This window comes from Erigeron canadensis, chromosome 5 (genome assembly GCF_010389155.1).
Source record: "Erigeron canadensis isolate Cc75 chromosome 5, C_canadensis_v1, whole genome shotgun sequence".
Lineage (NCBI taxonomy): Eukaryota > Viridiplantae > Streptophyta > Magnoliopsida > Asterales > Asteraceae > Erigeron > Erigeron canadensis.
In genome coordinates this window covers 25,714,635-25,728,401 of record NC_057765.1, presented here as the reverse complement: position 1 = coordinate 25,728,401, position 13,767 = coordinate 25,714,635, and the positions used below count along the sequence as shown (strand labels likewise).

The 13,767-nt window shown below is 34.5% G+C and overlaps 2 protein-coding genes across 4 annotated transcripts; both read right to left on the bottom strand.

Moving 5' to 3' along the window:
• Positions 1-468: 468 nt before the first annotated feature.
• On the bottom strand, positions 469-4,603 carry LOC122600334 (protein trichome birefringence-like 13). The gene is made up of 6 exons (XM_043773043.1): positions 4,104-4,603; positions 2,888-3,065; positions 1,903-2,043; positions 1,649-1,769; positions 984-1,118; positions 469-848 (listed from the first exon to the last, which is right to left on the bottom strand). Exons 1-6 carry the CDS (start codon positions 4,513-4,515, stop codon positions 585-587), a joined length of 1,251 nt encoding a protein of 416 aa, XP_043628978.1. The 5' UTR covers positions 4,516-4,603; the 3' UTR covers positions 469-584.
• A 3,980-nt stretch (positions 4,604-8,583) lies between these two features.
• On the bottom strand, positions 8,584-11,699 carry LOC122599777 (probable pectin methylesterase CGR3). 3 transcript variants are annotated; one of them, XM_043772349.1, is made up of 7 exons: positions 11,547-11,699; positions 11,060-11,210; positions 10,895-10,934; positions 10,766-10,807; positions 10,004-10,378; positions 9,568-9,623; positions 8,584-9,083 (listed from the first exon to the last, which is right to left on the bottom strand). In XM_043772349.1, exons 2-7 carry the CDS (start codon positions 11,180-11,182, stop codon positions 8,931-8,933), a joined length of 789 nt encoding a protein of 262 aa, XP_043628284.1. In that variant the 5' UTR covers positions 11,183-11,210; positions 11,547-11,699; the 3' UTR covers positions 8,584-8,930. The 3 variants fall into 3 exon arrangements, with proteins under 3 accessions (XP_043628284.1, XP_043628285.1, XP_043628286.1); XM_043772350.1 differs by having other exon boundaries at positions 11,060-11,188; XM_043772351.1 differs by lacking the exon at positions 11,060-11,210 and having other exon boundaries at positions 11,547-11,590.
• Positions 11,700-13,767: the final 2,068 nt, after the last annotated feature.

Genomic DNA, 13,767 nt, shown 5'->3' with positions numbered 1-13,767 from the left:
TTTGAAACAAGATGGGCTAGGTTTAGCTGCAGAAAGTTTTGTTGCTTATCCTTGAAGTTTATACACTTATGTACGAGTACTAGATATAAACAATTAAACATACAACTATATTATCGATGTGCAGCTTAAAGTTGTAGAGATAAATAACAGGTTGAAATCAATACAATTCGGGATCGATTTCATTTTTACCCAAGTATTCCAAAGTTTACCCATTTTAGCCACTATATTTAATAATTTAATATTCAAACTTTCCATCTCTGCTACTTAATGTACATTTCAAAATAATAGTGAACTTTTGAATAATATTGATTTCATCTGATAAATGAATTTTGGGACAGTAAATCTCAATAGAAAATAGTATTGTACAGTTTTAATAGCTCAGATTAATTATTATGAGAGTTTCGACTTTTAGTACGATTTTTTTTTTCTATAAAACTACCACATAGGTAAATCAATGCAATGTCCAAATACAAAAGAAAAACAAATATAGGGCATGTTACAAGAAAAATATACGATTCAATAACAGTAATACTAAGGGATCCTAATTTATCCTGCTAAGATAATGCAATTGTACAATCAACATGTCAGTTTCGTACCTTAATGCTACTTAGATGTGCGATGAACAAATCATTCCAAGTATCTGTAATGCCAGGTAAGCACCAGTGCATACAATCATCGTGTTTCTTTCCACCAGCTGAAGAAGGATGGGCATCTGCTCTATACTCGCTCATACTTGTGACATCCAGTAACCGAAAAGAAGTGCCTTTAATGGCTTCATATAGGTGTTCATTCACAAGGCGTGTTTCCACATTCGTCCCATTGTTCTCCACAGAGAAGAACTGCTCAACCTGATTTTATTTGAACTTTTCAGTTGTATGTTAAAGCGACAAGTGAACCCTGTGGTTTGATTTTTAAAACATGCATAACTGCATATGATGTAAGTAGAATTATTATGTTACATGCATATAATAGCACGATATTACCTCCCCAGTTGATAATGGCTCTGAACGTGCACAGGAACCACCTTCATACCAGTCACCACCTTCAAAATGCCGAGGAGATTGAGTGCGAAAAAATAGAACTGTCCCTGGTCTTGCCTTTTCTTCCACATATGATATCTACATGTAAAACAATGATTAATATAAATAGAAAAATAGCAAGATACGGATCAAGTACGAATGTATGGTAGATTTTCAACTGAATTATAAACATACTTTATTGCTCTTTATGTGAAAGACCAGAAACGGTCACAATGATGTATAGTCAATGATAGATGTGTCATCACTTAATCAAATCCTTCCTTACCATCAGGTTCAGATGTTTTTCAGCAATTATAAAGTCAATATTTTAACCCAAATTACTACTAATTCATGACAACTTGAATCCAGCACATTTGCTTTCCATTCACAAAAACTAACATCTTCCACTAGCTCATTACTTATCGCCCATTTTTTATTAGATCTATTCATGTACAATTTTAGTCTTACCATAACCTAGCCATCATTAAAGGAGCCTTTGCCCAAGTATTGCCATTTGAAAAGTATTAACATGGCCCACCTAGTCGACATGAAGTTTATGTAAAGCATCAACAATTTTAGTAGAACTAAATGCATTCTGATAACTCCAGTGAAGAAGCAAACATACTTACCATGCGTCTTAAAACCATATCAAGCCCAATGTCTGGAGATAAAGGCGGTACTAGTGGCTGACCGTTTTCATGAAAAAGCATAGGGGATTTCACAGGATCAAACTTGGAAGGGGCCCACCACCTGTCATATACATACACTTATAATAAGTATACCTATTTAGGCAGAAAATAACAGTGGGAGCACATTCCCACCGCCAAGAGATTAGTAGATTACTATGTGAGCAATGATATTTGTAGAAGGAATGTAATATTACCAGTGGCCAGTGTTATAGATGAGTATATCATGAAAACTTGGAGCCTCTGCCCATGTTCCTTCAGGTATATCTATATCAACTCTGTAACCCTCCTTAAACCCAAGAGATTCCAACTCACCGCCCTTGGGATTGGCCGACCACCTATATCATACTAATATGATGTAAGAGTCAGGTTAACATATCAAGTTCTGTCATGACATGAAGTTATTACTAAGACTAGCTACACACAAACATGCCAAGAAAATGTTTATCTACTGTTGAAGAAGTACAAGAAGTCATAATGTTGATACATTTCAAATATTCTTTGCAAGAATATTGCACTGTAGAATTGGATAATAAACTTTTTTTTTATCTGCAACAGGCAAGCAAATGTTTTTCTACTGTTGAATACATACAACAGTTTGTAATATTAATACGTTCAAATATTCCTTTCGGGAACATCTGTACTGTAGGATTGCATAGTAAACCTTTTTTTATATCTGCAACAGCCACAAGTCCACAACCTCTACGACATAACATTTTAGTCATCCTTAAAGGCTACAAGTCTCAAACTGAATAAACTCATATATGATACCAAATTTGCAATACATATAGCATGATAAATTTCAACTTGATTCACTAGACATATCCTGCACCTCCTTAAATAATTATTTCAATATGCTACAGCTCCCAGCTGTATATAGAGGATGTGGGCAGGTCAATACATAACACAATCGATAAATCATATATTTATGGAACCATATGCTGTCTAAAATGCCAGCTACAAATGCTAGGGACATATCTAATAGGAGAACCAACATTCAGAGAGCAAGAAGGTCAGTTAACTAGACAAACACATTTGGTTAGGAAGACACATTAGTTAGGTGAGACTAGTGACAAAAACAGGAGTTCATATTAAAGAATGTAACTAGATAAAAGTTCACAGAAGATGATTTTCATAAATGAAAGATGACACACATAAGGTCTCATATTAAAAACAGCTTACCTACCATAATGTGCCAACAAATTAGTTCGGTGATATGCAATTGTGAGGTTGTATTTCAGAAAAGTATATCCACGGTCAGCTCCAGCAGGACGCCACTTCTTCACATCACCAGCAACACGTCTCAGGGAACAGAATAGAGAAACAAACATGTTTCTATTTAACGAGTCACCAACAAACCCTGCAATGTCAAAAGTTGATAAGGTCTACAAACCAGCACCTAGATAAGAGTCAAAAACACTACAATATCAATAACAAGCATGAGAAGTACATTAAGCCACTTGCATGGTGCCAAACATCAATAACCCCAATTCATATGGATGATTAATATAATCATTAATCGTGAAACTAGTGTCTCTAGGAAAGCCAATATTTTTGTTGCACTATCAAGAACATCAGATCCCATAAAGCCGCCCCAGGTTACTATGATTAGGAAATATATAAGAAACTGATTACAGCAGATACGACCAACATAAACTTCTCCCAAATTTGTGTCTATATCTCAGCAAAACAACACCGCTGATAAGCCTATCTGAGCACCTTCATCCGTGGAAGCTTATTACTTAGTCTCTACTGATCCTTAAACCATACCCGCCGGAATTCCACCTCATATTGACTTCTTCCCGTCCTATAATTTGCCTATTTAATAGTAACCAACCCACCGACCGATCCCAGAACCAACATGACAGAAGGTAAATCACTTAATCACGTAATACTATGAACCTATGGTAAAAGTGACATGGGACAAGATTTGAACCCCTAACCTCCGGTTTTATGCTTCATGTCCCCCACCACTAGGCTCCTACCACGGGGACTAATTTCCTTATTTGTATCCTAAAGTAATCTTTACAACAAACCACCAAAGACTCGGCAATATAAAATCATTACATTCTTCTGTTTCAGGTTACATATACTTTCTACGTTATCCGCCCTTAACTCTACAGCCTTCCCTCTATTATACTCCAACATTAACTTATCTATAAAACTCATACTATATATACACTTTTCGTCGACAGCAATCCTCGATTCCAATTAACACTTTCGTATTCCGATCAGCACTATACGTTCCATAAATTTCCAGAAAGCTCAAATTACTATGCTAAGTACTACAAATAGCAATGCATACTTTACTATCTAACATTACAAAAACAAATGTAACTTCAAACTTCCAATGTGTGTGTGTGTGTGTGTGTGTGTGTGTGTGTAATGAAAATATTACCGATACTAATATCTCGATAAGAATCGAGAAACCGACGCGGATCGAAAGACGGAAGAGCACAATGATTAGGCTGCCAACGCCACTTAAGAATTTCCTTAGCACCAGATCTATTACCAGAAATACAATTCCATCCTTTATATATCTCCTTACATGTTTCATCATACCGGTAAGATCTAACCGTTGGATCATAAAACCACTTTCCTTCCGAGTAATCGCACGGTGGAGATGACGTTGTTGGAGCGTATTGATTAATCGGTTCGATACGAATAATTGGAGGAGACGAGGTGGAAGTGAGGTAGTGTGAAGTTATGAGAAAGAGAGTTGTGAGAATGATGATTGAGGTGAATGTGTAGAAGTAGGTTGTTGATGAGGATTGTGACTGAGGTTTTTTGATGTGGTGGTTTGATGCCATTTTTGGTGGCGGTGCCACGGCAGCGGTGGTGGGTTTTGTGTTGTGATTTTGGGGTTTGGATGTTTATTTGTTCGTCTTAAGACTGGAATTATTTTGTTTTAACGGTTAATTAATCAGAGATCATTAAGTTAATACTACATTGTGTAACAAGACAATTTTATCTTTTCTCTTGTTGCATTGTTGCAACAAATATTTAAATTACAAAATCAACTCAGAGTGCGGTTTTAGGTTTTAATGGGGATTATTGTTTTTGGAAATCGTTCCGGGTCTGTATGAGATGCTGTATTTGAGGATTTTTTTCATTGGTTCTCCTCCGGTTTTTTTTCTATCCATTTTAGTACCCTTGCAGTTAAGATTCGGACTGTCATGATGTTTTAGTGGTTTATTATTCTGTAGTTCTATTTTCTTTTCATCGTGTAATTATGTGGTACTACTTGGACTCACTAGCATAGTTGTCAAACTCGTACGAGTCACGAGTCGATTTGTATGAGTCGAATCAAAACAAATGGTAAACGAGGCGACTCGATGGCATGACTCGCTTTACTCCAGACTCGTAACATGACTCGTGTTTTGTGGTGTGAGTCGGTCCGAGTCATGTCCGAGTCACGAGTCGAGTCACGGGTCACTAGATAATTTTTAAAATTTTTTATTTTTAAAACTTTTTTTAAACATAACTTTATTATATGCTTTTAAATTTGATTTGATTTTAATATTATCTTTTATTTTTAGCTTAATACGTTAACACATTACGATATGTCTACAATAAATACTTACACATAATTATAAAAATACCATATTTTCGAAAATTCTGACTCTTACGATTCGAGTCACGAGTTGAAAAATCAGATTTCAAGTCGAGTTGAAATTTACGAGTCAACAACTATGCTCACTAGCGACTTGCTAGTAGTCGTTTAATAATATATTCTTCTGCCTTTCAAAAAAAAAAACTTTTGGTAGGGTGAAATGGACCCAAAGAAATGGAAATGATTTCCTTGTTTGATAGAGAAAAGAAACTTAAAACACGGAGAAATAAAATATCTCGGGAAATAGGTTCCTTCATATTTTGATTTCTTTACATTTTGAGAGGACATGAGATTTGTTAAAGAAAATTTCCCAACAACTCGCCGTGTCCGTAGCTGAGAAATAGGTTAGGCCAAAAAATGAAGGGGTATATATTAACATAACACGTGCATAGCACATTCATCCCTAAAATTGAAATAGTTCTAAGCCCTAGCACTCTAGTGATACTCAATCTCATCCATCCATTATCTCCAACAACTATTTCTTCACTGAGATGGTGTTCATCCATAATTTATCTCGTCATTATATACCTCCTTAATCCCAAAACAAAGTTTTGATTCTTTCTCGCATCGATTTCTGCTTGGTGTTATGCGTTAATGATTTGGTTTGTTTTAATCTTCAAATTTGATCTATACATATATACATATGTATAAGCTAATCACCAGTATTGCTTGAGTTCTTGTAATCTACCAAGATGAGTTTTTAAATCTGGTTTGCCAAAAAAAATGTTTATGATATTGGGGTTGTATTTGAGTTATTTATTATTTATTGTAATTTGTGAACAAATAAAAAGAAAAGTCAAAGGAGCCACCAAATGAAAAAGGGGATACTTTTTGTAAAGAAATTAAAGAGGATATGGTCGGAATCTGGTGAGGGGGCGGGGAGGGTGATGAACTGACGATCGAGATGGAAGAAATTTGTCAAATTGAGTAGTAGTCTTTATTTTATTAGGATTAGATATATTGTTATCAGATACATATTACTTAAATCAATTAAAAAAATAACCCATTTATAATAAATAAATTTAAAATAAATAAAATCTTTATAATAAATTTCAGTTTCATTTCTTTGACGGTTTTTACCAAACATAAGAAATCATTTTTGCTTATTTCTCATGCCAATTTCTCTGTTATTACCAAATAAAGGAAATTACTTAATTTCTCAGTCAATTTCATTTTTTTCAATTTCATTTCTCTGCTTTATTTCATTTTTCGTTATTTCTCCCTACCAAACGTGCCCTGAAAGTATTTGAATTTCACAAATTGTTATATTATATGAGTGGGATTTAATATTAACAATATAAATTTAGGAGAAAATCGTGCCAATAACTAATTTTCGTTACGATCGCATCAAAATAGCCAAGTTTTTTGGATTATCATAAAATAGACAATAAAATTGCAAAAAAAGACAAAAATTGCAATAAGAATTAAGAAATGCCAATTGCAACAAGAAATGACAAAATTGCAACTCGGAACACCCAACTTGCAGCGATTTTGACTTTGATTTTTGTTTTAAAGATACTAATTTATTATATAGTAGATGAATTCGAAGCTTCAAATATATAAGAAACATACTAATAATCTCCTAAGTTAACAGTCCCAAAAAAAGATGATTGTGAAGTCGATTTTGATTTCCCTTTTGATTTTGATCTTGATGAAGATCCATACTCTCTCGGTGGCGGAAACGATGTTTGTGATGACATGGGTGCACCACAAGTCAGCCTTGTATGACCACGTTCCTTACAACGACTGCATGTTGTTGTCTTCCTCTCTTCACCCTTAGACGGTATACGATCGCGGTTTTTGGTCGGCCAGATAGCCTTTTGTCCATGACTGGTGACAGAACTGTTTGAAAATCATCTGGTATCTCCCATTCAGAAAGATGTGGTATGGGATAGATAATCTCGGCATAAGTCTGTCTATATACTTTTGAAGTGTAGCAGTATATTGCGTATACAGTTGAATCATCTTGGTTTAGATGAAGAGCAACTTTTATAACATGGTCACATGGAAAACCAGAAATTTGTCATTTCCCACAAGTACATGTCTTTATATATAAAAAAAGAAGTCAAAGTCAAAATTCCCGCGAGTTACAAGTTGCGATTTTGCTATTTCTTGTTGCGATTTTGGCATTTCTTGTTGCAATTTGGCATTGCTTGTTGCGATTTTGGCTTTCTTGTTGCGATTTTGGTTTTTTGTTGTTATTTTTGTTGGCTATGTGATACTCCGAAAAAACTTGACTATTTTAGTATGATCTCAATAAAAATTGGCTATTGTCACAATTTTCTCTAAAGTTCAAAGACTCAAAAAAGCATTAAAAAGAGTTTTTGGCTTTACAAATACAAAATTCAAAAAATAGGTTATTAGTATCGCTTTGAATGGAAAAAACGGCTTTTTTTTTTTTTGAACTAAAACTTCATTCAGAACAAAAGGCAGGACCTCAAAACAAGGCCCGCCCAAACAACCAAGTTACAATATATACAACGGGTATTTCACCCACTCATTCCACTCAATATCGGACCTACTCGATCTATATTTAAACCATAGGAAAGACAAAGATTTAACATTCGCAACCACCTCAATCACCTTAGGAGTAGAATCATGGAAAACTTTGTTGTTAAACCGGCTAGTTAAACCGATGAACCATTAGCCCTTTTTTTTCAAAATAAAGCTAATTAAAACGGTCAACCAACAACACACATATTAAACTAGTTCAACTAGCTGGAAGCGATTTTAAAACACTAGATCAAGGTTGGGGCTCACTAGTTCAAATAGCAACAAATAACAACCATAACCAAAGTTTTTTTAGTAAGTATTTCGATGTGCCTGATTTGTGAGACTTTTGACTACATAGATATTTAGCTTAATTGTATTGTGTTCGGAAAATTTTTTATTTTAATTTATGTTCTTGGTTAAAAGAAAAAAGAAAAGATTCTTATAAAATAATTAACCATTGGGTTACGACGTGTACGTCCCCTGGACTTCCTCCATTTGCTCTCAAGTTAAATATAATTATACAAGCCTCCATTGGCCATCTTCTATAGTGTAATTAGAGTTGCTTAAATAAATGGTTGATAGATCTTGTGTATAGTATAAAAGATGGTCGAACACTCGAACCACATCAACCACCAAGTGTTTTCGACATGGTCAAAAAATATCTACTTTGTGATTATCATTGAAGATATGGCCCGACTTCTTTACTTGATCTAACCATCAAGGGTACAAGAAGGCAGAAAACAACCAGGAGCTTAAAACACAACCGAACATATGCAGAAAGCAAGGGATACCAATCATACCATTACAGATATGTAAATTAGCAAGTTAACAAACTAGATTTGTTTTACAATTCACTTATAACTTTTGAAGTAATACTTTGAAAGTAAATCAGTCAAAAATTACATCATTCTTCCAACAATATGAAACAAAAAAAAAAAAAAAAAACCAAGAGATAAGACTTGTAACAATATACATCTTCAGTATGCTAAAAAAACCCATATGAGAGTTGATAACCCCCACACCAAAATTTTTTCCAACTGCTCATCAACATGGCACACGTGTTTCATTTTTATATTTTAAGATTTGACCGTTTTCTTCTTTTGGGAGTGCCTGAATGCTTCAATGGAGTGATTTTAGATGGAAAATCTGACAAGTTGACTGGTATGCCTTCTTGGCTGCAGCCGCCTCGAACTTTTTAGTAGCAACTTCATTCTCTTCTAATTTAGTCTGAACAAAAAACCGAATCCACCAGGAAGAGCTTCGCAGTTTTGCCTGGCACAAAATCAAGAAAACTTATGAATTAGGGGTGAGAATAAAAGTGTCAATGCAGGTGATAACCAATTAAACAGGCAAACTATAGACATAGCTTCTAAATCATTTTATTCAAAACATAACTATACTACTCTTATTACTACAATTTTATCATATACAACACAAACGATAAAAAAACTTCCACTAGATTGATGGTTCATAGGCATGCTTTAAAGAACACTCATTTCTGTAAAAGAATGTATCATCTACAAAAGGTAATTCCAAACATGAAATCATCGGTTCTAACTTTTAGATAATCATCTACATACAACGCTTCCACAGTCAAAAAAAGAGAGTGTAAAGCTATAAACCATCAAAAAATGAAAATCATTGATGACACTGATCGTCAGCTTATGCGAAGATCTAACCATTATACACTTCAGTTTCCATAATGTGTATAAATGATGAACAAAATGTAAATGATTAACAGTGAATGAAAACTTACAGGGCGACCAAACTTAGACATCTCAGCAACTTTAACTCTACGCTGACCCGGATAACCTGCATCCAAAAAGCTAAACATTAAAACGGCATAAATTTGTAAAATAAACTTTCTTGGTTGTCTACTATTATTTGATTTGGTTATGTAATATTAGGTGACAACATGGAAGAGATTCGGCAATGGATTAGGGTTAAATCAGGTCAGCTTTAGTAAGGGATTGGTTGTTACACTTTATCCATTTATTAAGATAGTACAGATGTGTCAATTATTATAAAAACACAATCATTCAAAATCTGTTTGACCAGTTTCTTTTTTACTAGTTATTTACTTGACCCGTTTGGAAAGTATCACAACCCATATGGACCCTTTCATAAGCATATGGGCTGAAATCACTTTGCACATGCTCATAAACTAATGATATGATAGATAGAAAATGTACCAGAAAGAATTACAAATCCTTCTGAAGATACTCTAGCCAATTCCGGAAGAGTCTTGTTGAGATACCTTGGGGACAAGTAGTCAAGAGCATCCGACACTATGACAAGATTAAAAGATTTTGACTTATAAGGGAGAGGGAACTTTATATCAGCAACACGAACCATGCCTTTACGTATAAGGCTTTTGCAATTGGCATCACTATCATCCAAATCATATGGTTCCAGACCCCAAGCTTCTGTATCTTCTTCTTTTGATAATTTGGAAACTACTGCACACGAATCTGGACCGACGTGCAAAACTTTATGCATGCTATCACCATATGCTTTCTTCAGATACGGTAATGCTTGATATATTTCTGCTGAGCATGAAACACCGCCTGCATATAAGATGAAACCTTTTTACTCACCAAAAATCAAATGTTCCATTAATAGTAAAATGTTGCTTAATATTTCAAAAGATGGACTAACAGCTGATTAGTGGAGAATAAAGGTCGGAAAGTTGTGGGAGAAAAAGACTAGCAGAAAACGTGATGTGTCATATGTATAGTGATCCAATTATACATGCTCAGTTTGACTGTGTATCTCAACTTTTTTATCATATATAATAGATTACATACTATTGACAGCCAGAAAGTAATTACATCTCCTTCATAATCAAACATTAACTTCGTAAACAAATCACTCTAATAAATTATGAACGCTCATGAGTCATGACATAAATCAAGTTGTGAAGGGTAAAGATAAATTCATCAACGTTTTTTTACCTTCAAGCCTATTGAAAGCAACTTTATCACCAGTACGTCCACCTGCCACAAAAATCAGTTCATGAATACGCGGAAATCCCATCGGCTATATTTATATGCATCCATGATGCCAAATACATATATACTAACCTGATCCACTATAAACGTAACCGATTATCAGAAAAGCTCCCTGCAAGTTCCCATAAAAAGCAAATCCCCACTTAGTATATTCAAATTAACGAGGACAAATCAACATAAATCGAATCTTAGAGATCTGCATTAGCACTTGCAGATGCAAAAGTACAAAACAATTACCACTAATACAAGCCCAACGGATAACAACGGTGAAGGGCGAGATTTCGGATTCAAAGATCCCATAAAAGGAATCCCAGCTCCATCTCCTAATCGTCTAGATAAACTAGCTGGCCGTCTCGACATCGTTTTCTAAATATATATCACAATTCACCTACAGGTCAAAACCATATACAACAAAAGTTTAAGCTGATTACCCTGTTATAATTTAAACTAATATTCCAATTAAATTACTCACACAAGAATACACACATTATCCACATTCTAAAACCTAACAGTAAAATCTGCTTTATTATTATTTATTTTTTTAAAGAAGGTAAAAATATACAGAACTAGTTTTCACAAGTTACCTACAGTGTAAAACCTAAGGCACAAATAATAATCAATAATTAGATACACAATTATTAGTCAAAAATGTCATAAAATTAGACAATATATATATAGATATATATATGTATAGAGATAGAGATATAGAGAGAGAATTAGTGACCTGAATGAAGTTGTGGAGAGGTATGAGTGTGGTAGCAGTAGTAATGGATCTGGATCTGTGTGTGTTATGTGCAAAAAAGGATCAGTAAAAGAGGTTTAATAAATTTGCACAGTGTGTATGAAATGAGGTGAATTATTAAAGAAATCTGTATAAAAAGGGGATGTGTACGGATATATTTGATGAAAAGGTAAAAAAAATACTCTGTATATATGAAGAAAACCCCCGTGTTGTCGGTTTAAGCTTCGCCTTTATGTTACGCGTTTCTTTTACTAATTTTAATTTAAAATTAACTAATTAAGTATTAATCAGATTAATTAATTAAAAACAAGGCCTCAGCTTTGTTTCCCTTACCCTGCATGGATGTCAGGGACTGCCGTAACGCTTGGCATATATACTTAAGTGGTAAGTTAAAAACATCTGTTGGAACTACGAAGTTGTGACCTTTACCGATCATATATCAGTCCGATATGATAATTGACAAATAAATGAAATCCTTATGTCGGTAAATATACGATGGACGTATTTACTATTAATGACATAATATAGGGTTTCCCATTAGGTGATTAGAATTAAAAGAGACTTATAATACACATTACACAAAACACCAAGGGGCTAAGTGTAAATGTTATATATATAAATATAACATAATTAATCATCATTAGTGACTAATGAATCACTAATCACGCCCCCCCCCCCTTTAATTGTGTGTGTATTTTCTCTCTAATCTTCTTCCCCATCTAATCTATAATCACCTTAATTTGGGAACCAATCTCAATGGCAAGAATGCTGAATCAACTAACAGGTTCCTCAGGATCTTCAGGTTAGTAATCTTAATCATGTTTTACATTATATTTATTAATACGAATCATTATATTTCCAACATCTGGCATCAGAGACTCGTTCTTTATGATCTTGATTCGTGTTATTGTTAAAACCGAAAAAAAAATGGTTTATAAAATTAAAAACGTGATTTTAATAAACAATAATAAGGTTTTGGTTATAATTTTGATCATAAAAAGCCTTGTTTTCTTAGAAAAATTGAAGAATCTTAATTGTGTTCTTCGTGTTCTTGATAAAACTCATCTAATTTTCTTGAGTTTGATCCTAATTTCACCTAAATTCGATGTCTAATTCATGTTTTGGTTCGAACTCGACCTAAGCCAAGTCGACCTCGACCTAGGCATCAAGTCGACCTCGACCTAAGCCTAAGCTCGACCTGCCTAAGCTCGACCTGCCTAAGCTCGAGCTCCTAAGCTCGACCTCGAGCTCGACCTCTAGCTCGACCTCGAGCTCGACCTCTAAGCTCGACCTCGAGCTCGACCTGCCTAAGCTCGACCTCAAGCTAGTCAAGTTTGATCTAATTTCCTAGTCGAACTTGACCTTAATTGCTTGTCGTTTTTCGACCTTAATTAATTTGCTCGAAATCGACCTAAAAGTATACTAGTCGAGTTAATTATAAAGCATTATTCGACTTTATTGCATTATTAAAATTTGACCGTATATTAAATTTTGATTTAGACTTTATTCAATTCGACGTTAACTTAAGTCGTCTCTTTTGATTTAGTCTCTATTGAATTCGACATTAATTTTAGTCGATTTTGATTTAGTCTTTATTGAATTTGAGCTTGAGTTAACTTAAGTCGTCTTTTGATTTAGTCTTTATCGAAATCTGAAATTATACGGCCTTAAAATAACCCCATAATTTTATGGTCAAATTTGTCTCTAATTTTTCAGAAATAAATTTGTCTCGACCCCAGCCAGGGGATCTGCCCCTTGGACCCCGCTTCCAGGGGCGCTGCCCCCGGACCCCCGTAATGCTTGGGGGCTTCGCACTAATACATGGTTTCATCGTTTGTGCCCAAAGGTCAAATATGATTCTCGTGTTGCGTTTTTTCTTTCCCTTTTGCATAATAAACACTTAGCGTATTAAATTCTGCCCAAAGGTGATTTAATATGTTATGTGTAGCAAAAGGAACTCTTCTTCATGCATAAAATACACGATGCTTAATTTTGTGCCCAAAGGTCAAAAGATAAGTGTTGTGTTGCACGAACCTAAAGCTCATGTTTTTCGCTTAGATATTAGTTACTTCTGCCCAAAGGTGATGTAACATCTAAGTGGAGCCTAATTTTAGCTTATGGTTTTGGTGTTTACTATAAGCGTACTTATCACTTGCTTCATTAATGTAATGGTCACAGTCTCATAACTTTAGGAACATTAGGC

Coding starts and splice junctions, on each gene's coding strand:
- LOC122600334 (XM_043773043.1), bottom strand. CDS start 4,515: ATGGCATCAAACCACCACATCAAAAAACCTCAGTCACAATCCTCATCA. Junction 1,770..1,902: donor ATCTATAACACTGGCCACTG/GTAATATTACAT, acceptor TGTATATGACAG/GTGGTGGGCCCCTTCCAAGT. Junction 849..983: donor AGCCATTATCAACTGGGGAG/GTAATATCGTGC, acceptor AAATAAAATCAG/GTTGAGCAGTTCTTCTCTGT.
- LOC122599777 (XM_043772349.1), bottom strand. CDS start 11,182: ATGTCGAGACGGCCAGCTAGTTTATCTAGACGATTAGGAGATGGAGCT. Junction 9,624..10,003: donor AGGATTTGTAATTCTTTCTG/GTACATTTTCTA, acceptor TTTTGGATGCAG/GTTATCCGGGTCAGCGTAGA. Junction 9,084..9,567: donor TGTCTAAGTTTGGTCGCCCT/GTAAGTTTTCAT, acceptor ATTTTGTGCCAG/GCAAAACTGCGAAGCTCTTC.